At 39.3% G+C, this 24,284-nt stretch overlaps 1 protein-coding gene across 1 annotated transcript in view; it reads left to right on the plus strand.

Moving 5' to 3' along the window:
* Positions 1–23,783, plus strand: part of LOC306772744 (serine palmitoyltransferase 2-like) — a gene marked incomplete at both ends in the record, with an annotated part of 35,772 nt that extends 11,989 nt beyond the window's left edge. The window contains 9 exons of the mRNA XM_079262346.1: positions 1,226–1,374; positions 5,326–5,450; positions 6,138–6,231; positions 7,644–7,749; positions 9,759–9,978; positions 10,794–10,920; positions 13,111–13,246; positions 18,375–18,504; positions 23,664–23,783. Of these exons, the coding sequence (XP_079118472.1) occupies positions 1,226–1,374; positions 5,326–5,450; positions 6,138–6,231; positions 7,644–7,749; positions 9,759–9,978; positions 10,794–10,920; positions 13,111–13,246; positions 18,375–18,504; positions 23,664–23,783 (1,207 nt within the window). The remainder of the gene's footprint in view (positions 1–1,225; positions 1,375–5,325; positions 5,451–6,137; positions 6,232–7,643; positions 7,750–9,758; positions 9,979–10,793; positions 10,921–13,110; positions 13,247–18,374; positions 18,505–23,663) is intronic.
* Between the last annotated feature and the right edge of the window lie 501 nt (positions 23,784–24,284).

Consider the following 24,284-nt stretch of genomic DNA (forward strand, 5'->3'; position numbering starts at 1 on the left):
CCCACTTCCTAATCTAAACTTCTCTGTTGACTATCAAGCCGACCACACACATTTGTTTGTCAGTGTGTGCCGTCCCTTGTTCAGTCATTGGTTGTTGCGCCCTCTACTGTGGCTTCACAAACACACTCCTTTTGTTTTAGAAGGTATTGCTACCATTTAGGGGTAGTCTCAGAAATATCTGAGCTCTGGGCTGTTCTTGGTGCCATTCCTGGTGTTTTAGCTTAAGAAAAGACTGACATCAAAGTGGACAAAACTGACTAAAATAGATTTAAGTTTAAAGGTGGAGTATGTAAGATTTTCAATATTTAAAAAAAAAAAAAAACTACAATCATAATTAGATTTTTAAAACATGTAGGTTTCCAGTCTGTCCATATTTGATGTGTTATTAAATTACAAGTTTAATTAATGACAAAGACCCTTCTTAAATGTTTGCCTACCAGTAAAAAGAAAAAAAGGGCTTTTTGTCATTTGTCATTAATTAAACTTGTAATTTAATAACGCATTAAATAGGAACAGACTGGAACCTACATGTTCAAAAAACTTTCTAATTATGATTGTAGTTATTTTATTGGTTAATTTATTTTTAAAATATTGAAAATCTTACATACTCCACCTTTAACGTGTGGCATTGTGTCTGGAGCCTATCCACTGTTCACCTTTTAGAGGACTGAGCGTAGAGAAAAAAGCCCATCTATAAGACCTGAGAGCAACTTCCATGGATATTTCTGAAAAGGCATAAAACTGCCCTAAATGGGCCAATATAATCAGGAGTGACCTGATCAGTGGAGGTGTGTTTTAAAGATGCAAATCAGGCTGCTTCTAAATGACAAATAAAACACAAATTATGCCAATCTGTCTTCATGTTTGAGTATTTGGCAGGAATGTTAGTATGAACTGATGCTTTTCATATTTTTGGGCTACTGTCTTGTTTTGTTTTGCATGCCACATCATGTGACAGTAGAGAGCTGGTATAACATCAGTCCATCTTCACCCCCCAAAAACCTGCAGAGAAAGGTGTTTTGTAGAAAAGCAGAAAGTACCGGAATAATGGGATGCAAGGCAGGAACGAAACCCAACCTCACACCCCCCCTTTTATCTAGGTTTTACTTATCTGTACCCATTAATCATATTATACTGACAGACAAAGCTAACAGACTGCCACCATCAACCGCTTCCTCTCACTGCTTGTTTTTTGTTTATTTATGTTCTTCTTTCCCTCCTCTAGGTACACGGGTCAGGTTGTACGGGATGTGATTAACTTGGGCTCGTATAATTACCTGGGTTTCGCAGAGAGCACAGGTCTGTGTGCTGACGCTGCAGCTGAGGTCACCATGTCGTACGGTGTCGGAGTGGCCAGCACCAGGCAGGAGATTGGTACAAGCACACAGCGAAACACACACACACACACCTGTTGTCTTTGCCATTACTGCTAAGAATATCCAGAATTGAAAACGGCAAAACAACAGTTATATAAGTCAGTATGTTCGGTGATGCAGTGGTGCATGATGGGATGCAGCTGATAGGAATGAATGATCAGTTCCACAGATTGCCTTCAAACACCTGCCTCTAGTTTTACCTTTAAATGACTGACTGATCAACAAGATCTCCATACTAATCAAACATTTTCCTTACTCAGTAAATTAACATTTTATTTTCTCATATGTTTAAGTCGGTTCCATTTTACACTCGTATTATGTCATGTTGTTTTTAATTAATTTCTATTGCCCTGGACTGCCAACAACCGATAATCAGTGTAGACCCCTGAGTAAAGCCCCAACTGCTTCCCAAATACTGAAACATGTCAGCCCACTGACCTGTAGGTTATCTAGAGATTCATCTCATCAGCTAGGGTTAGGGTTAGGCAGCTTCAAGAGACTTTAGGAATATGAATGAATAATTTCTGGGATTGTGGTTTATTCTGGTGTCGTTGAAATAAAAAAAAAAGTCTGTATTTAAGTTTTGTAAGGTAAAAGATTTGGGTAGTTTAAAATAAGCTGTTGCTTCCACCTCCATCCTCTCAGTTGCATCGGCCAAATGATTCTCACTTGTAGCGATTGCAGTGCAACATCAATCCATCCATCCCCCCATCCATCCATCCATCCTTCCATCCATCCATCCTTCCATCCATCCATCCATCCATCCCCCCATCCATCCATCCATCCTTCCATCCATCCATCCTTCCATCCATCCATCCATCCATCCTTCCATCCATCCATCCCCCCATCCATCCATCCATCCTTCCATCCATCCATCCCCCCATCAATCCATCCATCCCCCCATCCATCCATCCATCCTTCCATCCATCCATCCTTCCATCCATCCATCCATCCATCCCCCCATCCATCCATCCATCCCCCCATCCATCCATCCATCCTTCCATCCATCCATCCCCCCATCCATCCATCCATCCTTCCATCCATCCATCCATCCATCCATCCATCCATCCCCCCATCCATCCATCCATCCTTCCATCCATCCCCCCATCCATCCATCCATCCTTCCATCCATCCATCCCCCCATCCATCCATCCATCCATCCATCCCCCCATCCATCCATCCATCCTTCCATCCATCCATCCCCCCATCCATCCATCCCCCCATCCATCCATCCATCCTTCCATCCATCCATCCATTCCCCCATCCATCCATCCCCCCATCCATCCATCCATCCTTCCATCCATCCATCCATCCATCCATCCATCCATCCATCCATCCCCCCATCCATCCTTCCATCCATCCATCCATCCATCCATCCCCCCATCCATCCATCCCCCCATCCATCCATCCATCCTTCCATCCCCCCATCCATCCCCCCATCCATCCATCCCCCCATCCATCCATCCATCCTTCCATCCATCCATCCCCCATCCATCCATCCATCCTTCCATCCATCCATCCTTCCATCCATCCATCCATCCATCCCCCCATCCATCCATCCATCCTTCCATCCATCCATCCCTCCATCCATCCATCCATCCATCCATCCCCCCCATCCATCCATCCATCCTTCCATCCATATTTTTAAGTGCTAAGTCCAATTAAAGGTCGCAGGGAAGCTGGAGCTTTTAAATCCAGGTTAAAAACATTTCTTTTCTCATGCGCCTTATGCATGACATTTGCACAGTAACTTTTACTTAATTCTGCTTTTAATTATTTTTATATAATTTGTGATTTTATTATGATTTTATTTGTATTTTCTTTTATGCTTTTTTTTTTGTAATGCTTTTAATGTTTCATGCAAAGCACTTTGAATTATTTTGTACATGAAAGGTGCTAGACAAATAAACTTGCCTTGCCTTACCTAATCATTGGGCGAGAGCCAGAGTACACCTGCACAGGTTGCTAGTCCATCACAGGGCCTACACAGAGATGCAAATGACCATTTGCACTTACACACATTCCAAGGGACAATTTTAGAGTAACCAGTTAACCTAACATGTGTGTCTTTGTACCTGAAGGGAACCCATGCATACACAGGCAGGACATGCAAACTCCACACAGAAAATCCAGTGCAAGGTTCTTGTGTCACAAAACAAACTTTCATTCATTCTTGAGTAGGATGCACGTGATAATTTTCCAGTTAAGAACAATAATAACAATCATAATAACAGTCACAATAATAATCATAATATAGATGATGGTGGTAAAAATAATCTTAGGATATTGAACAGTTCATAAACCTTTGTGAAGAATAAAGTCTGAATGTGGAGCTCCAGTCTTGATTTGAAAGCCTTAGTCTGAGAATGTGTAAATTTCATGCAGTGTAATAATCCCTGAAGGGAAGTTTTTACAGTGTAAATAGTTGGGGAACTATAACTGTGATGTAAATACCCAATCAGAAATAAGTTAGTAATGTATTGGAAAGTTGAACTTGGTATGGCATGGCATGGTGGAAATCTCCAAGAGTCACCATGAAGGCATTTTGGGGCCATGGTCAGAAGATAACAGAGATGAACTTTCAAATTGAAAAAAAGCTCAGTTTACCTCCACTCACCATCTGTTGTTTACAGGCATTGCAACCTTTCCATCTTTAGTTCCCACTCTCTCTGCCCGTTATAGTCAGAAAGCGAGGTTGTTTGATGCTGCTGCTGAAATAAATTATAAGTTGTTTTCATGTCCCTGCTGTGTCCCTGTCAACTCTTTATCCATGTCCATTTTATCTGTGATCCTACCCTTAGTAGAGGTTTATCATTCCTTCCCCATGCTCCATTGACTGCTTCTCTACATCTTGGATGTCTCCTTTCCAGCTTGTCTAGATTCCAGGTTTTATGAAAACTATAACAGCCCATTGCATTACAGATTATTTTCATTTTATAAAAACCACCAGAAAAAAGGGAAAAAAAATTCTTTTCATAGAATAAAGCTCAATGGAAAATCGCAAAAAGATGCAATAAAAACCACACGTGTAGAACTGCAACTCTACAGGGCTTTTCTGCAGATTGACTGGAGCAACAGAATTAATGCAACTTTAAATTCAACTTTAAATCAACATGATTAAAGGTGTGAAAAGCATTTCTCTCAACATGTTATGGCATTTGATGCAGATTTGCAGACGTAGTGCAGAGGTTCAGTACAAATAGGGGCCAACATGAACGTTGCTATGGCATCTCTGGTGATGAACATGTAGTGTGCCGCTTTAACTCACAAATTATTTTGGGGAAAACAAAATAGATATTAGAAAATCTGATAAAATATAGACTGCTAAATAAAAAGTCCTTATAAAGTATTATTAGTTCAAAATTTGACTTAAATAATTAATTGTTGATAAAGTAAGTTAAAAACCCTGCATCTGGCATCTTCCTAACTGTGGTGCTGTCAGTTTCATTCCGTATCTGGTAAGATCCAGATCAGTCTGCAGGAAATGAAATCCAGCCGGTCATCTGGTGAGCAGATTTACGCTGATAGAGGAGAGAAGAGCTGGAATTCAGAAAGAAGCCCATCCTCCTTTATAACATAGAAGGCTGTGTAGCGTGCGTCATAGGCCATGAAATGTCGGCTGTAAATCTGAAACGTTGATGCGTGCCTGTAACATACAGTAGATGACCTTTTGTATAAAACAGAAAGACAAACTGGCACTTCTGACTTTATAGATGTTTTTAGGTGAAGTGGATCTCAAATATCAGATGTCATGGTTGCTTGTGAATTTTACTGAAGAACTAGTTAGCAACAAAAAAACCAAATGGAGCAGCATCTGAAGAATTCCAGTCATTTATTTACTTAACATTCAACAAGAAGTCAGTTTCTGTCATTTCAAATGAAACAGAGTAAAGACCATTGAGAACCTTATTGGTGTCTGATTGTTTGGGTTTGTTTGTGTGCATCTCAGGTAACCTGGACAGACATGAGGAGATGGAGAAACTGGTGGCGAAGTTCCTCGGTGTGGAGGCAGCCATGGCGTTTGGGATGGGGTTTGCAACCAACTCCATGAACATACCAGCACTTGTTGGCAAGGTCAGACGACAAGCTGTTTCTTTTATCTGCTTCTTAGCTTCCTGTTTGTCATCCAGATTTCAGCTTTTCACTCACTTTGCTGAAGATAAAAACAGAAAAGTTAACCGGCCAGCGTTTTTGGTAGCACGATGTTAGGTGCAGCGTCTTTCAAGCGCATTCCTTAGCATCATGTTATCTTAGGCCTCCAGTAGCACTGAGTACACCCGCCGACGTCATATCAGGAGGAAGCAGTTCCTGCTGTCGTAACCAGATTAAACAAAGCGTTCAGGTTGTCTGTTGTGTCACATTGCTGCTGATGTTGTTTGGCAGGTTGGTACTTCAACACATCATCAGTTTCACTGTTGAGTGAAACTGCTTGCTAACGATGTAACGGCTCCTAGCTGCTTTCGTCCTTGTGAAATGATGCAAACTCGCTGGTGAAAACGTCTAGCTTTAATGCACAGCAACCAGCAGGGAAGCAAATGGCATCCTCCGTGTAATTCAACCAGTTCTGATCATTACTTAGAACTGTAAAATGATAATCAATCACTCAGCAGAATATCAGGCATGCAGACAAAATTATTTCAAATTATTTTTTTTTATTTTTTTTAAAGTAATCTCATGCAGTCATTGTTCAGATGGATTAAAATAAATCGTAAGCCATTTGTAAATGACTTATTGAAATTGTTTTGGTGTGTTGCCCTGAAGGGATGCCTGATTCTGAGTGATGAGCTGAACCATGCCTCTCTGGTTCTGGGAGCCAGACTCTCTGGGTCCACCATAAGAGTCTTCAAGCACAACAGTGAGTCACAAATGGGTCCTTGGATCACATGGTCTCCTACTCGCATATAGTTTTTATGTCCACATTAGTCTTCATGTATCTGGCAGCCTTAGACTTCGTGGTTTGCCATTGTTGTTATACCCGTTTCCTGGACACATGTAAAAACCTACTTTTTGTTTCTAATTTAACACTGAAGTTGCATACATGTAATTTGCCTTCCTCTGTTATTTATCATGATATAATTTAGCTGTCAATTAATTTTATTCATAATAATTTTACTACAATTTATGGATTTGCAAGCAGAGGTGAACTGGGACCAAACAAAAATCAGCCCTGAAATTTCAGCCCAAACCTACATACATGAGAAAGCACACCAGAAATCTTTTTCCCTCTTTAAATGTAAAGTAAAGCCCTTCAACCAGGTAACTTCTTAAAACTATGTAGTGAATTAGCAGGAATCAGTGAAAGTGGCCAATTTAAATGCCAATATTGTAATTTGTTTATCATTTTTTAACATAATGATCAAGAATTACTGGATTCTTCGACGAAGAGGCAAACAGCAGCAGATCACACATTTAAATCCAAATGGAAGCTGGCTGTCAATGACACAACCAGTAAGAAACATGCAGGACAAAAGTTCTGACTATTTGGATGAATGAATTACTGGCACAGAGGCCACTAAGAAGGGGGCAGGAATTTAATTAGCTTTTAGTTAGGTCACTGGTTGAGTTTTATGGACTAGTCAGACCAGTAAATGAGCTGCGTCAGCTCAGAAAGATGCCTGTGTACCAGACAGACTGTAAAATGTATAAGAAAGCTAACCACCTTGTAATGTTGGCTAAGAAACCAGAATAAATACATAGATATTTTATTCAGGAAATATAAAATGGCTTGCATCTTATTAAGCTTGATGTGCATCATTTATATTGCTTTATAAACATAAGTAATGGTAAAATATTTATTTAGCAACCAATCTAACTAGCAGCAACACTTATCAAAATATTTTGTTCCATCTCAGCTCCACATTTAGGAGATGATCCATCTGGATGAGCCGTTAGAGGATAGGATTGAATAAAGCTACGAGATTTTATGTGATAATCTTTGTGTTTAACTAATTTCCATTAGCTAGTTAAGGGTAAGCAACTGTGTAGCACAGGAAAGGTATACAGCTAAAACCTTGATTTCTTGCCTGTTTTCTGCAAACTGAGGCCAGTAACGTGACCGTTTTCTAAATTAACAGGGAAATTAAATGCCTTTTAAAAAAAAAAAAAAAAAACTAAAAAAAAAATTATTTCAAAGACCACAAAGTTCATCTAACACTCCAGCTTGTTTGAAATTGTGATGAAATTCCTACCTTGTATTGGCCCTTTTTCTTCTTCATTTATTTAAAATAAAACCTCTAAGATTTGATTTTGAGTGTTATTTTCTGTCAGACATGCAGAGCCTGGAGAAACTGCTTCGAGAAGCGATCGTTCATGGCCAGCCAATAACTCACCGACCGTGGAAGAAAGTTCTCATTGTAGTGGAGGGCATTTACAGGTATTTACTTGTTTTTATTTATCTTCTTATTTTTCCTTTTTTTGGTAATGTACTTTTTCCCTCTTTTATTTTGACCCTCTTCATCGTTTGTAAGAAAAAGAGCGGAGACAAGAGTTTACAACTGGGTCCACCTTCCTTGTAGGTCACCTGTAGCTCAGGAGGAAGAGCAGTTTTCTTTCAACCAAGTGTCCTGGGGCAAGACGCTAAAGCCTGCATGCCTCCTGATGTGTCTATCAGAGTGTGTGTGTGTGTGTGTGTGTGTGTGAGTGAATGTGACATGCAGTGTAAAGTGCTTTCAGTAGCTGATTGGAAAAGGCCTGTATAAGTTAAAGTCCATTTGCCATTTGCCAAGGTTGACCCCATTTTACCTTCAGAACTTAATACCTGATGGCATAAACTTAAGATGTGTGGAAAGTTGTTTAAAGATTTCACTCCATCTTGACTCGCTAGTACCACACAGCATCACACACATGAAAATCCCCCCAAAGAATACCCTGTTGGATCTGGTGACGGTGGAGGTCATTGGAGGGAATTAAAATGAGATGATGCATAATCCTGCTGAAAAGGGATAAAAGGGATGGATAGCAACCGTAGGCTGTGGTGTTTAAACCATGCCCAAAGAATGCCAGAAAATATGGCTCATACCATTACAACACCAACAGCCTGAAGTGCTGATACAAAGCAGGACTGATCCCACCCAAGGGCCGGTAACTCTAGTCCTTGAGGGCCACAGTCCTGCAAGTGTTCAGGGTTTCCCTGCTGCAGAACACCTGACACAGATCAATGGCTTATTAGCAGACTGGTATACTCTTACTCACTGATTTGCAGGACTTCAGTCCTTGACGGCGGGAGTTGCCCACCCCTGATCTAACCCGTGGTTTCACATTGACAACACCAGATTCTGAACCTATTTCCAACCTTCTGCTGTCTGATTTGGCTCAGTCTGTGTGAGCTGTTGCCTCAGTTTCCTGTTCTTTGCTGACAAGAGAGGCACTGGGTGTGACGTTTTACTTCTGTAGCCCATCCTCATGAATGTGCAACACGTTGTGCATTCAGAGATGGTATTCTGGAAATCTTGGCAGTAACATGTGGTTATCTAAGTTACTGTTGCCTTTTTATCATCTTCAACCAGTCTGTCTGTACTCCTCTAACATCAAGAAGGCCTTTTGCACCAGATCACTGGATATTTCCTATTTATCAAACCACTCTCGGAATGGTTGTGTGTGAAAATCCCCGTAGATCAGCCGATCTGGCACCAGCAACAATACCATGTTCAAAATCACTGCTCAGTTAGAACTGGTCTGACTTGCATGTTCTGATTAAACATGCTGAAATGCATGGATTTGCTGCAATGTGATTGGTTGACTAGTTTTTAATGTTGACAAGCAATGAAACAGTTGTACCTGATTGAGTTATTGTTGAGTGTATGTTTTATTTTCAGAAATGGGAGGTTCACATTTTAAACCTGCAATGGTTTCCTTGTGATCGATCAGAGTTGTTCCCATCAGTGTTTATTAGGGGCGGGAAAATCGAATTGAAAAATCGGATATCGGGATTTTTTTCTTCACAATTATGAAATCTTTTTTTTTTTTTCTTTTTTTCCCAAATAAATAAAATTAATCCACTATAAAAATTGTCGTTTTTTTTTTTTTTATTGATCATTTTACTTGTCTTCTTGGGCATTATAGCAGCAGAATGATGGTCTGACTACTGTGTTGTTTGTTCCTCATTGCAATGAAGAAAAACGACGAGCAAAAAAAAGTTTTATACATTTTTTGTTTTGTTTTTAATCTACAAAAATCAGCAATATCAGAGAATTGTGAGAATCACAATTTAAATCGAATCGGCACCCAAACAATCGGAATCGAATCGAGACAAAAGCATATCGCCACAGCCCTAGTGTTGATGTAAACAGTCTCTCTGAGATTGATAGAAGTCACTTGCATGCTAGTCTGACTGGGTTTTTGAGAAAAGAACTGAAACATAGTCTCCCTGTTCTCTCCTTGCAGCATGGAGGGCAGTATTGTGCGCCTGCCAGAGATTATTGCTCTGAAGAAGCGCTACAGAGCCTACCTTTACCTAGATGAGGCCCATAGCATAGGAGCTCTTGGTCACAGAGGAAGAGGTGTGGTGGATTACTTCAGTCTTGACCCAGGCAATGTGGACGTTATGATGGGCACCTTTACCAAGAGCTTTGGAGCTGCAGGAGGATACATTGCAGGGAAAAAGGTGAGAATAGAAGGTTTTAGGTTAATTTTGTTCTTGCAGCTAATTATTCTTTGAACAGTTTAAAATGCAATTTCCAGTTTACAAATGTGTTATAAAACCAGTCCTTTAACTAAACTGCTCTGGTAAAGGTAAGTTGTGTTTAATGACAAGTAAAAACTATGATATTTTATCAGAAGCTCGCAGCTCTGTGGATTTACAGCCTGAGTGTGGATGATGCTTCATTCCTGACATGTTTACCCTTCTGGATCACATGCCATCAAAACAACGCTTACATTTTCTAAGTCCTGATGTCAGGAAGAAGCAAATTTTTGTCTCCATCAGATTGTGACACCTTCGAAACTGCAGAGGCTCCTCAAACAAACTCAGGAAAAAGAAAGGAAAAAGTTGGACTTCAGTGTTTACTATGCTGGCAAGATATGAGATGTAGTTTTCAGTTTTGTGTTTGTAATCTGGATGTTTTTCAGACTATCAAAGGATTCATAGGATCAAATTGAGCTTTGCTTCTTTTACAGATAGATTTGTCTTATCATCAGCATGTTACTAATCTGAAAAAGAAATCTTTTGATATATTGTTGATATGACTCAGATTTTGTGGGAAAAGCCAGCTGGACACTTGACACTGCCTGATGTAGAACTACTATTTTTATCCATTGTTTCTTACAAGTCGTCTCGTTTTTTTTCTCCTGAACACCAGGAATTTCTCCAGCAAAACCCTCCAATACTAAACCTGTCTAGTTCGAAGAGACTGCAGTGGAATTGCAGCTGTGTTGTCTGTGAATTTCTAGTGACTTCTCCTGTGTATCTGCTGGCTTTAGGAGCTTATCGAGTACCTGCGCTCCCATTCCCACAGTGCGGTTTATGCAGCCTCCATGTCTCCTCCTGTGGTGGAGCAAATCATCACTTCTATGAAGTGTATTATGGGAGCGGATGGAACGTCGATGGGTAAGTCAGATTTAAGTGGCACAGATGACATTTTTTTACAAACCAAAAAGGTCATTTTAGACTCTGATTGTGGGCATTGGTTTTAGCATTCAAGCTTTAATGGCTAAATAATCCTGATCTCCACATAAACAACTGCAAACCTGCATCACAACCCAGCGTCACGCCAACATCAACAGCTTAAAACAAACAAAAATAGAATCATACGGCGGGATGAATGGCGTTGCATTCACTGTCCCGTGTTTTAATGTTATGGCTCATTGGCGAATCCACAGGATTATAAATATTATTATTACTGTTTTCCTGTTTTTACCATCATATTCTAAAAGCTTAAAAGTCAAAACAGACTCTGATCAGAAATGACTTCATGGAAAGTCAAACTCGTAAAGAATGTCCCAGTCCATGCAAGTCTAAAGCTGTTTTTGCATATTTATGTTTACATGCATAGAAGTTTGTTTTTACACATTTAAATCAAATTCATTCAAATTTTGTTGCATTGCTTTTTTTTGTTTGTTTTTGGTTTTTATTTTTTTGTTTTCTTTTTTTGATTTTTTTGTATTTTCTTTTTACAATCACATCAAGTTTAGAGAAATAAACTTCTCTGTGAAATAAGTATATTGCTTTATGTGTAAAATCAATTCAGTAAAATCAGGTTTATAATTAGGTAACCTAAGAAAAAGTGACAAAAAGAAGAGAAATGACTTCTAGCGAATCTCTTTCTTTTTAACCAAATAAAACTTTTCTACAACACAAAAGTATGATGCATGATAACATGTGAAAGTATTTCCTAAATACATGTTGCATAAATGCATAAATACAAAAAATAAATGCACCTTTTTTGTATTTGGACTTCACATATTATTGTCCGTTTTAAGCCTCTGAAGCTGGTTGGTAGGATAAAATGAATATTTTTTAACAAAACTGGACTGAATTGGTGGGAAGCAGGTTATTATTTTTCATATAAAGGTCTTAAATGGTCATCTTCCATTTGAGAGATAAAAGAAAAAATCCATTTCAGTGACTAGAAGAAAGAAGCTTAAACACGACTACCTACTACACCTTGAAGAAGTATTATGAATAAATAGTTAGCTTTCTTTAAAGTGTGTTTTTTTTTCCATTTTGATCACATATGTGTGTAATACTTCAACACTAATTAAATGTATTAATAGAAGCTTTATTTTCTTTCTGAATCAGCTGCTGTAAGTCTCCTTATTGGCCACCAGGGGTCAGTACAAACTGCTAAAATGCAGGGCAGACTCCTCCACACATACTACCCAAACACTTGGTGGAAAGGCAAGCATGCAGTATATTCTGTTTATTCATGCAAGTTCAAATGAATATATTTACAGCTGTTTATGCACCTTTCCCCCATTAGAGGCTTTTGTGCTATTTTACTGCTTTAGCATTGAGTTTGGTCTCCCGCTCAGCTCCGTGGTTTCCCTGGCTGAGCTGAACTGAACCTGGAAATGATCCGAACAATAAACTCTTCTTATCTTTTGCACATATAAGCGGCGCCTTTCTCAGCTTTTCTGTGAAGAAGTCCTTCTTCTGATAAATCTCTTGCTCACTGGCGAGTCTGTTGTGTTGCGTTTGCTGTCATTGCATTTCAAAGAGCTCCGCGAATCTCCTGATGTCCTCTGGGAGAAGGAAAATACATTTCAGAGAAACTTAAAAACTAAATCTCCCCAAGGTGGCTGGATGCTGTAACTCTCTGGCATTTTTCTCACTCATCTTATGAATGCCGTTGTGTTCAGCTGCTTGTCAGCCTTCCTCTTTCATCTTTTCAAAGAATTGTCTGTCTGCTACTTAACCACCCAGAAAGAGAAGATTTGGGGGAAGATGAACTAGGAGGAGGAGAGCAGCCTCACTTCAGCTCTCTCAGGCGTTCACAAAATTTTTCTTTTTGAATTTAAGCAGTAAATTCTACTAAGCGGAGGTGTGACGAGGGTATCATCATATAGTTCTGTAAATATCTATGAATAGTTCATGAATAACGCATCAGCAGGTGATGAAAGGGATGCAACTTGTTCAGATTTAAAAGACCAAGGTGACACTAGTCATTCCTCTGCGGTGTAAAACTTAAGACGGTCATTAATTATACATGATCTCCGAACACGCAGTAGACGCGTGGTTAACTTACATTGCATTTGCTGTCAGCGCTCATGTGTCAAAGTCTCTTTTCATCACCTCCAGGGTGGGAACGTGTGCGGCAGCTGGCAGAGAACACAGTCTACTTCCGCAGGAGGCTTCGAGAAATGGGTTTCATCATCTACGGTAACAACGACTCTCCTGTCGTGCCCATGATGCTCTACATGCCTGCCAAGATAGGGTGAGCCCCGAACAGTGTTACTCCTGGTACAACATCAACCCGCCTCTACGCAGAATCTGATAGTTTTATATATTATGTACAAATATTCTATTGCGTATTATTAATGTACTTCTCAAATAATAGTAAAGTTACTGAATTAATTTATATATTTCTGGGATAAGAAAAAAATAGGAGTTATTTTAATTTAATAAAAACTACCAAATATTTTTTTATTTTAAAGCAACACAAAAAAAGAAATTATTTTCTGTTTATTTTTTACAAAGTGGGGGATGCAGTTCCTACGGTGAGTCTTTAATGTCAAAGGCAAGAATGGCAACAAAATTAGACTATTTCCCCCTTTTTTGTTATCATAAATCACTAAACAAGCTTTGACATGCTCAAAACATTTAGTCATTTTAACCCTTTGTACTCCTGTTTGATTATTTGCATTATTTATTTATTTTGAAATAATACACAAAGAAAATGGAAAAACAGCTGAATCAGGTCGAAAGTGGTAAAAAATCAAATATCACAACTTTTCTTTCAGATTAAATGCTTACGTTACACATGACATGATTTTAAACTAATGGTGAGATATAAAAAAAATCAGTTTTAATGGAAGTTAATGGGGCATTTTTAGAAAGAAAAGGAGAATCGGACACTGCATAAAGATATGAATGCAAAATGTATTTTGTTGCTAATCTTTCCATATTCAAGACTTTAATCAACACCAAAGTCTCCTTTCCCCGCTGTCCAGTTCTGAAGTTTAAAAGAAAATGCATTTTAATAAGATCTGGAAAAAGAAATAAGTGTGATGCAGTCTCCTGTTTATGGACATATTTCAGTGCAAAGGTCACTAGAAAATGCAAATTAGGCACTGGCGTCAAATAAAAAAAATGTACAAAAATACCACAGGAGGACATTAACTAGGGGAAAATATTGACTGAATAAATTTTGTCGACACCGTCTTGTTGACCTTCATTTCACAAAAACTCAATCCGCATTTGTTTTTTTTGTTGGCTTCCACTGTCATCTTGAATAGTGGGCTGAGAGAGCTCCATCAGTTCTGCAGGGGTGCAACAGCAGCAGCAAAGGTTAAGACCATCTTCGCTTTTATCTCATCCAAGCAGCCGCCTCTCGCTTTTCCCTGCTCTTTAAATCGTGCTTCATAATGTTTCCCTGCAGGTGAATTTAACCATAAACAGCACTGGGCTTTTCAAAACCAGTAGAAAATCATTTAGCTGTTACTTAGCGTGTCCAGTAAGATCTAACATGCTGGGTAGATTTGGCTAATTTAGTCAAAGTGTGTTGTTGGTCTGTGCTGGTCATGGCAGACTACAAAGCAGTCAAACCAGAAGTTGAACTTCAGCTGCATTAAAGTGAATCCACCGATGCTTGTTTTAAAGCTTGTTCCATCCTCCACGAGAAGCATGTACTGAGTTTTTGCTCTCGAGGCTGCAAGAACAAGAAAAAACGTCTTGTTCGGCAGGTCCGTACATACTCCATGAGAAGCACGTCTGCAGTGTGGAGGGATCACTGCGGGGGGGGCGATGTCTGCTTTTATGTGCAATGAACCCGGTTGTTACCTCCGCCGAGGAGGTTGTTTTTCCCGGCGTCTTTGTGCTCAAGATGACTCAAAAGGTTACGGACGGATTTTTATCAAAATTTGACGAGTTGTTGGAAATGTAAAAATGAAGAACTGAAATTTTGGTGGTGATCCGGATCACTGTTTGGATCCAGGATTCTTTAACATTGTGCTTGGCGAAGGTTTCTGCTCTAAGAGTGCTTTTCTAGTTTCATATTTAACAAACATTCGTCCACGGCAGGGCGGTTTCGTGCACGCGGCTGGGTTCGAGTGTTTTAATGCCACATGTAAAAATGTTGGTACTTTCTCACCACCTCGATCAGCTGTTTTATCAAAACAATCCGTTTTACCTGCAACAGTAAAAACGCAGAAGCAGCAACTCCGCTTCATGCTTTCTCCGTGTTAACCACGCCCACCTCTAATGTCCGACCAATCACATGATACTTCTCGGAGCCCCGCAAGAAAAAAGTTCTGCCAGCCCGATGTGTCAAGAACTGTCTTCAGACACGTCCGCGAGAACAAAATGACGTAATTTTCTTCTCAAAGCCTCGAGAACAAGAAAAAAGTTCTCTCTTCATGTTGAGGATGTAACGAGCTTTATCTGGGACTGGAATTTCACCAGGATAAAACAGATGTTTTCAGTATTTCAGGCAAAAATTTGACTTAAACTCTTTTAGTTTTGCTCCCTAAATAGCCTGGATCTACAGCATATCTTTTCCAAACAACACATTGTTGACTTATAGAAACTTTTTACAGTTGAGTACAGTATCAAGTCAAAACAGTTTTTTTCTAAAAAGCAGGGGCCTGGATTGTGATGTGGTCTTCTTAATTAACCCAACATTGGGGATCTCGGTAAGCAGAGTAAGTCTGCAGGTTATTAAGTTGACTGTTCAACCCAGGTTCCCCAGCTCTGGATGTAACCTTGTGTAAGTTAAACAGATGGAGAAAGCATCTGAGTACCGGTTGCAATTACACAGCAAGCTCAGGCTGCTGCAGGCAAAGCAGAAAGGAAAGATGACGAAAACAGGGAGAAGTTTTGTTTTTTTTAAAAAGAGAGAAAAAACCATCACTGCCACATCATCAAAGCACGACTAGATGTGATTGAATGAACAAACAGTTCAGGTTTATTCTTTAAAGTATGTGAGAAAGTTTCCCTTTTTATTGTCAGAGGACACACTGGTTGCTTTAAATCCCTCTTCCATCTTCTCTGTTTCTTCTTTTCCTATTTGTCTGATCCCTTCAGGGGGTCGCCACAGCGTCTCCATCCAACCCTATCTTCTGCATCTTACGCTCTTAAATCAACTAACTTCATTTGCTCTTTTACTATAGCCATGCATATCCTCCTGGGTCTTCCTTTAGGCCTCCTGTCTGCTACTTTCAACCTCATTGTCCTCTCAATATATTCACCATCCCTCCACTTTACATGCCCAACCCAGGGGAAGTACTCTGGCCTCTCGGACTTTGTCATCCCTCTCATGTGATCCTTCCTGATCCAGTCCATCCAATGATCTTTGCACCAAATGGAAAAAAAAAAAGCATAGAATTGATTAAAAAGCAGTCATCGGTTTTATTGTTAATGTCTACATTCTTAAACTGCTAAATGAGGAGTTTTAATTGTCTGAAGATTTTAATTAGTTCTTAAAAAGCTTCATAAGATGGATGGAGATGTGGATATGAATGTAAAGACATTATTTGATGTCATTTTTTGAACTTGATAAGCATCAAGAGGAAATACATCTTTAAAAGTCTGCAGAAATAAGTTTTTGGAGCATAAACTCTGTTTTAGGTGACTTAAGCACTTTCTGCTGCTGACACGTCTCTTATAAAGATAATTTTATGTCAAAGTCAGACACGGAGCTCTTTCTGTGACCTGAGTCCCTCAGAGAGGCTCACTTTTTTTTTTTTTTTTTTCTCATTTTCTCAGTACTGAAAAGGAAAATAGCCAGTTTTTTTTTTTGGCTATTATTTGTCCTTGAACCCTAAAAAAATCAAGTAAGTTTCACATCATTTGAGAAAAAACTGAATTTGAACAAATCTGAAAACCTGAATGTAATGGAGTTTGTTCACCACCAGCAGTTCAATATGTTCAAAAGGCAGCAGAAAGTGCCGCTACTTAGCAGAAGGGTAGAGCTGTCATCCTAATGGAAAGATTAGTGCGGTCCTATCACGTTATGATGTGATAATTTATTGTAAAAACATGAAATTATCACAACATAGCATAAGTTTTATTGTAAAAATGTGAAACGTATCACGATGTTGCGTGATTATTTGTCTTGTAAAAATGTATAACCTCTTGAATGCAGCTAAGATGATGTAGTTTGTATCCATAGTGATTCCCGTGCCGCTCAAGTTGATCAGTCAGAAACGATGCCACGTCAAGAGGACCGGACTCATTCTTCCTTCTGTACAGACCCATACCTTTTTAAACTGTCCTTAAAGTATGCATACTTATTACAATGTCATCCAAAGTTTTACCATGTCTCTCAACCCAAGCATGAAGTCAAACTTTATAAAGTCCTGTAAATGAGCCATTTGTGATCTCCTATTCACACCCCGCACACAGTTTCCTCATCTAAAGCCGACAAAAATCACATCCTCAAACTTATCACTATAAAACATGATACGTTTCATGTTATTACAATTTTTTATTGGATGACAGCTCTACGCTTCTGTAGTAACCATTACAAAACAGATTTTTTTTTTTTTTTTTATTCTAATTTGAACAAATTAATTTCATATTTCCATGTTGAAGGTAAATAGATTATAAATCCCTCACATGAACTTTGAAGGACGACCGCAAAGGACAGTCTGAATGCAAGACAACTTCTGTCCTCATGTGTCTAAATGAAAGTTAATCTATGAGCACAAAGACATTATAGGGTTGTCTGTCATTTCCAGGGATATTTATTCACACTTATTTATTTTTAAGCAGCTGTTTATGCAGCGTTAGCTTCCAAGTTCGTGCTTGTCGGGGAAACATCTTATACACTCAAAGTTTCTTTTATAGAACATTAATAGAATCACATAAAGGATTTCCATCTGATTTTCCTTTAGAGTTAAGCAGGTTTGTTGGACTAATTTCATTTTACAATTATTGGATTAATTAAGTTTTTAAATATAAATTGTATTAATATAAAATTAGTGTCAACTCCAAGTTGGGCTGAAATATAGTATATTTGTGATTCTAATCCTTCAGAATAGAACTGGGCCCAGTCTTATAAATTGAAACACATAATATGAATTAAATTCGATCGAGTGTCAGTAGATGAGTTTAATTTTTAATTAAATTAATTTGTTCGATCACATGGATCACATGCTTTTTTTTTTTTTTTTTTTGAAGTGTAACAGTGTGCTTTTGTGTTGACATGGCAACCTAGCATGCCATGCAGAGGCACACATTGCCATGGTGATAGATGTTGATGACTTCTGACCCTGAACCTGCTCAAACACTCTCAAGTGACATGAAATGACACATCCCCTCTCCTCTCCTGAAAGTGCTGAAAAGAAAGAGGAATAAAAACTGTGTTAATTCAGATAAATCTGATGGTTTCATGTCGTCCTCAGAGCTTTCGGCAGAGAGATGCTGAAGAGGAACATCGGGGTGGTGGTCGTGGGCTTCCCAGCTACACCCATCATCGAGTCGCGGGCGCGCTTCTGCATCTCTGCGGCCCACTCAAAAGACATGCTGGACAGGGTGAGTAATCACCTTCACAGAGTTCCTCTCTGACGGAGGGGACGGGACGTTTGTCACTTCAAGCTTTCCTACCCATTGACTGGCTGTATTATCAGAACAAATACTGTAATCTGCTGAACAAGCAGGCCTTCGAAATATCTAACCTGGCCATTTTAATGAAACAACTTTCTCTTTTTTTTCCTTTTTTTTAACATTCTTTATGAAATATTTATTAATTACATTTTTTTTATTAAAAAAAAGATTTAAAAAAAACCTTTTTCATCGGACTGGTGACTCTCATTAGTGAAATTATTCTCCTCCTGCTGCCTTGTCAAAAGAAAAGCTACGCTGGTTACAGCACAATGAAAACAAAAAGGAGAAAATGCACGAGCATTAAGACTGTAGCACGGTAGATCCACACACACACACACACACACACACACACACACACACTGGTCCAGACCGGTCTCGCTTCGCCCCATCTCACTGTTCTCTGCTCACACTGGAGAAAGAGCCCACCGAAGCCATTTCTATTCAGAGAAAAACCCTCTTTGGGATGTTAGAATTCCTCTAATTAGTCCAAATTGTTGGTCCCAAGCCTCGCTGCTTTAACCTCACTGGCTGAGATCCAGAGGGTCGTGTCTAATTATGCACACTAAAAGTTTTTCAGTGCGTTACTTTTTTAGCTCAACTTTACTTGGAAGACCTATCCAAGTGGTTCTGGCTGGTACTGGTTCCGCCTTTTAAAGATGGGGCCCTTGCTGTAATGACCTTCAGATTGTCTGAAACCAAGTCAAGACATCAGAGGGACGTTTAAAGAGAAGCAGGGCTGCATAATGTGGGAAGAGGCTGTCTGTTTCGAATGACTCGCACCATCTCTTGTGACCTCAAACAACGTCTTTGAGATTAAAGAATTCTCTTCTGACAGACTTTGTGTCTGTCATCCAGAGTATCAGGAGAAGTTGGACTCGGTGCAAGCTGCTCTGCAGGTTAATGTTCGGTCTTCAATAAGTGTTTTTCTATGTAAACCACTAGCTTTACTGTGTGTGTGTGTAGCTTTGATTTCTCTGTACTGGCTGCAGACCCTCCTGCTCCTCCACTGCTAGTATTGATCTCAACTTAAAAACTCCACAGTCTGTTGCTTATTTTAACAATATTTTATGAAATAATCTGATTAAACTTTATTTTCCTCAGAAATCGTTCATGGACAACAGAGGAGCAATGCTCCAGACAGTTAGCCACACAGATGACTGCAGCATCAGTCAGGTTAAAAAGAGGAATTAGAAAAGAGTAGTAACAATAAAAATTATGTAGTCAACTAGTAATGTATAAGTTGATCCTGGTATTCTGCAGGAAATAAACCAACTTAACCAAATATGATCAAATTAATTAAATATTAAAATGAAGGATTGTTTGTAGTGACTATTAAAGTTAAATTGAGAAGATACAGGCTTTGGTGATGTAAAATAACCTGCCTGTCCAGCACAATCATTTCCTCAAATAGAAATAAAATTATCTGCTTTAGATGAGTGAGAAATATCTTAAAACAAGTGGTTAAACGCCCATTTTTAGTCCCTCGTGGAGTTAAAAATAAATAGCCAGTCAGTGCTTCTGTCAGTTCTGACCAGCTAGACTGACTTACGTCGCAACACAAACTAAAGTCAGATGTTTCTAGTTAGAAAGATACATAAAACATTCCAAGTTATCCCTCTGTTTTTATTTTAATTCAGTTCTGAGAGTGTCTCTAAATGCTCCCATATCAGAAACACTGGAGTAAAAAAAATTTTTAAATTACAACGAAAGGCAGAAATAAGACATTGACTCTCAAACTATGATGAATAATCCTTAACAGCCTGCTCTTCCCTCGTAGAGCAATCTGTAGACGAGATCTAAAAGACTTTCTGGCCTGACATGAGCTTGTAAGACTAGTTGGATCGCGGTGCTAACATTCTGAAGCTGTGGAGACGGCCGCCTCGGTGAAAAATCAGCTTCAGCTTGAGGCTTATTGTGATTTTTTTTTTCCTGTTTGTTGTATTTACATTTCTTTCAGAAGTCCTGATCGTCTCACTGCTTCTCTGTCTGCTGCTCCGTTGTTTTCAGTGTCTCTGCAAAGTGCACAGAGCGAGCGCCGTCCTGATTACGTTACGACTAATCACTGTTTGGATTCGCTTACACGGATCCGCAGAGTTCGGACAATGCGTTTTTTTGGTTTTTTTCCTCTTTCATTGAACGACCTGAAAGCAGATCATGTCAGATTTAAATGTTCGTTTTGTCAGGTTGCCCACCCCTGATGATAATCATCCAACATGGAGCTTTAATCATCTCCTGCTTCTAACATGGGTGGGTCGAGTCTGCTACATCTGAAGCTGTGATCCACCCCCATCCTCCTTATCGCACCTCAATAAAAAAAAAAAAACATGAAAATGAGCTGAAGATGGGGGGGTGTGGGATTATTGTAATGTTTGACTCTTTCATCTGTCATAATGCAGAAAGGATTCTCTGTTAGCCGTCTTCTCTGCATCATCCTGTCTTTGTTTGAAGTGTCATGTTGAATTCTTTCATGTGCCGCGGAGCTGTGTCTTCTCATGCACACACACACGCACGCACACACACACACACCTTCGAACATGCACATAGTCCAACATTTATTATGCTTGTGTCATTTCACTGACTTCATCTATATGCTAGCCTTAAATAGGCGAGTCTTATCCGAGCGCCAGATGCTCTGTAGAAGATGGTTATGAAGGAGGAATTTGACTCTTTAATCAAAATTCAAATTGAAAAACTGAGTTAGATTAATGTGTTGTTCAACAACAACACAGGACCCCCCCCCCCAGAAGAGTCAGGGACCCTGGCTCTGAGGGGTCTCTGTGGATTAAGCTGAGCTGTTTCCAGCATCATTCAGAGATACGTGATTTATTGCTGTCTGTGTGGTCTCGAGGTCGAGCCAACGCCTCGACCTCTTCGCTGTGTTCCTACGACCGACTGTCAGGTCGTCTCTGGGCGCATCGTCCCTGCTGCCATCCAGGAACGCTGTAATCATGCCGTTCAGCGTGAGATGAGTGGTATGTGTCGAAGTCTCATCATCACATGTCCTTGACCTGAGCTTCCAAGCAGAAGTTTTTCATGTTATTTTCTTCAGCTGTTCGAGCTTCTTTTTTTTTTTTTTTTTTACTTTTATACCAGCTGCTGTTTAAGATGACTGAAGCCATGTTGGTTTTCAGAATCAGTTTACTATTATTACGCCGATAGTGACCTATTCAGCAACTTTTTATTTATTTTTATTCACTTATGAATAATTCTTTGCCATGGCAAGAAATCATCCCTTCAATAGAATTCAGTTCAGCTTGATTTGTGCGGCACTTTTAAAGATGCAGCCCGATTCAATCCAATTCACTGTAGCTGCTGACGGGTCTCTTCGAAGCTAAAGCTGGGAGCTACTTAGCTTGTGGAGAAAACCATAAGACTCTGAGCCAGCTATACTAGAGGTGGGCAACTCCGCTCCTTGAGGTCCACAGTCCTGCAAGTGTCAATAGTTTCCCTGCTGCAACACACCTGACACACATCAGACTGGTGCAGAGCTCCACTCTGCACATGTATCTAATCATCCATTGATTTGGGTAACACACACACTATTTCTGACATTTGCATTTTTATTCTGGAATCATTAAACATAAATTAAATGGAAATTATGTAAAACCAGCTCTTTTTTTTTTTTTTACATGTGACAATTTTGATATTGTGGCTTCTTTACTTCCACAAACTGACACAAAACAGTTTCTTGGAGGCAGTATGAAAAAAAACCTCTCAAACAGGAAGCGTAACTCCAGCAGAACCAGACTCAAGCAAGGTAGCCGTCTGTTTTGACCATTTGAGGGGGAGGGGGGGGTGATGGGTCAGAGGGCTCAACAAGTGCAAAGGAGACCCTTGGCTTTGTCATTAGTGACTATAAAAATGCCATTTATTTAAACGTGAGGTTAAAAAAAAAAGAGCAAAGAGATAAATGGAGAGAAGTGTACAGTGCATCGTGGGATATCTCAGCTGTCTGAGCTTATAGCAGCACTGAGGAAATGGATGTATGGGTCACACAAGCCAAAGGCCAAACCAAAGCTTTAACTTTAAGCTTTATAATAAAATAAAAAAAATAAAAAAAAAGGTTTAAGCCTAATCTTAAAGACATAGGTGTCTGCTTCCTGAACCCAAACTGGAATCTAGTTGCACAGAGAGGGGCTTGTTAAAGAGACTCTTAAGAACCACAAGAAAACCTGCTGTCTGACAGCAAAGCACTCCAATTGGACAATATGCAACCACAAGATCTTTAAGACGTAAAGGAGGAGCTTTGAATGTGAGAAGAGTTTTCCATCTTAAGCTGGATTTCACAGGGATGGAAATGAAAAGAAGCTAACGTGGGAGAAAGTGAGGGACACATCATATCACAGCAATAGAAAGCAAAACCACCAGTAACGTAACAGAACCTGAAAGTACTGCGTTTGACATGTTTTTAGGAAATCAGTGGACTGAAAAAAACAGATGAACAAGAAACCCGTCTGTTATCTGTTCAGAGGATCAGACCCACACAGGATCCTGGCCCAACTCCACTCTGCTCTGTGGAAGTTTATTTGCAGCTTTTTTCAGCCTGTTTTGGTTCAGTCTTAATGCTTTAAAATGATGGATTCTTCCAGACAAAGCAGTCGTCTCGTTTGAGAAGAAAACTTATAATAAATGGTTTAGTGCTAGAAAACAGGCAGACAGCAAGGTGGCCAGGTAATGTTCAAGCATTTTTGTTCATTCATATTAAATATGTCACTCAATTGACTTATAAAGGTAATATGTTGACATATTGACATATTGTTATTATTATTCATTATCATTATTATTATCATTATTTTTATTATTATGACACTTGTCTTTGAGCCACAGTGAGAATTTCTTGCTGACTTGACATCCTGCTGGTCTCTACACCGTCCTGCTAAATATTTGGACTGAAAAATCTTACTTTAAGTGTTTGTGATTTTCTCTTCCATCTTATTTCTGTGATTTAATGCTCTAAAAAGCCTTTTTCTGTGAAAACTTGACCTTCTGCTGATTTAAATTCCCTCGCGCCGCCTGTTGTTCATTACTCCCTTCACCTTGACAGCTTTTTTTTTTTTTTTTTTTTTACTGTATAAATGTCTCCACAGGCTCTGAGTGCCATCAGCGAGGTAGGAGACCTTCTTCAGCTCAAGTACTCACGTCACAGGATACAGCCGTCTTCGCCGCAACATCTTGACGATAACTTGTTCGAGGACATTGATGACTGATGAACCTCTGGCCTGCTGAAGTGCTGTAAGTCGCAACAGCCACTGAAAATACAGGCAGAGATGCGTCATAGGTCTTCCATGAGGACGTAGATGTGCGCACACACCCGCACGTCACTAGCCATGTCACGCAACTTCACAACAAATGGAAACCATCATTGAACTTTGCCTTATTGTAAAACACTGAAAACGGCAACACTGTATGTTTTTTCTTTTTTGTTTTTTTTTTTTTGTTTTTTTTTTTTTAAATTCCGTGCCTGAAATTTTTACTTTGGTCGTACATTTTTTTGTAAGTGTTGTTGTGGCATTCATCATTGTAAAGCTTTGTTACACATGAGACAAATGTCAGCTTTCCAAATGTAAAAGGTTACTGCTGGGATTTTTCTTTTTTTTCAGGATAGGAATCTAAAGTGAAGTTCAGAAGATAAAGTTATATTATTTAACCATTAAAGGCCCATTTTTTTGTCCTTGTTGCACTGTTCAGGTCATTGATTATCACAATAA

Source organism: Telmatherina bonti, assembly GCF_933228915.1.
Source record: "Telmatherina bonti genome assembly, chromosome: 22".
In the NCBI taxonomy this organism is placed as follows: Eukaryota; Metazoa; Chordata; class Actinopteri; order Atheriniformes; family Telmatherinidae; genus Telmatherina; species Telmatherina bonti.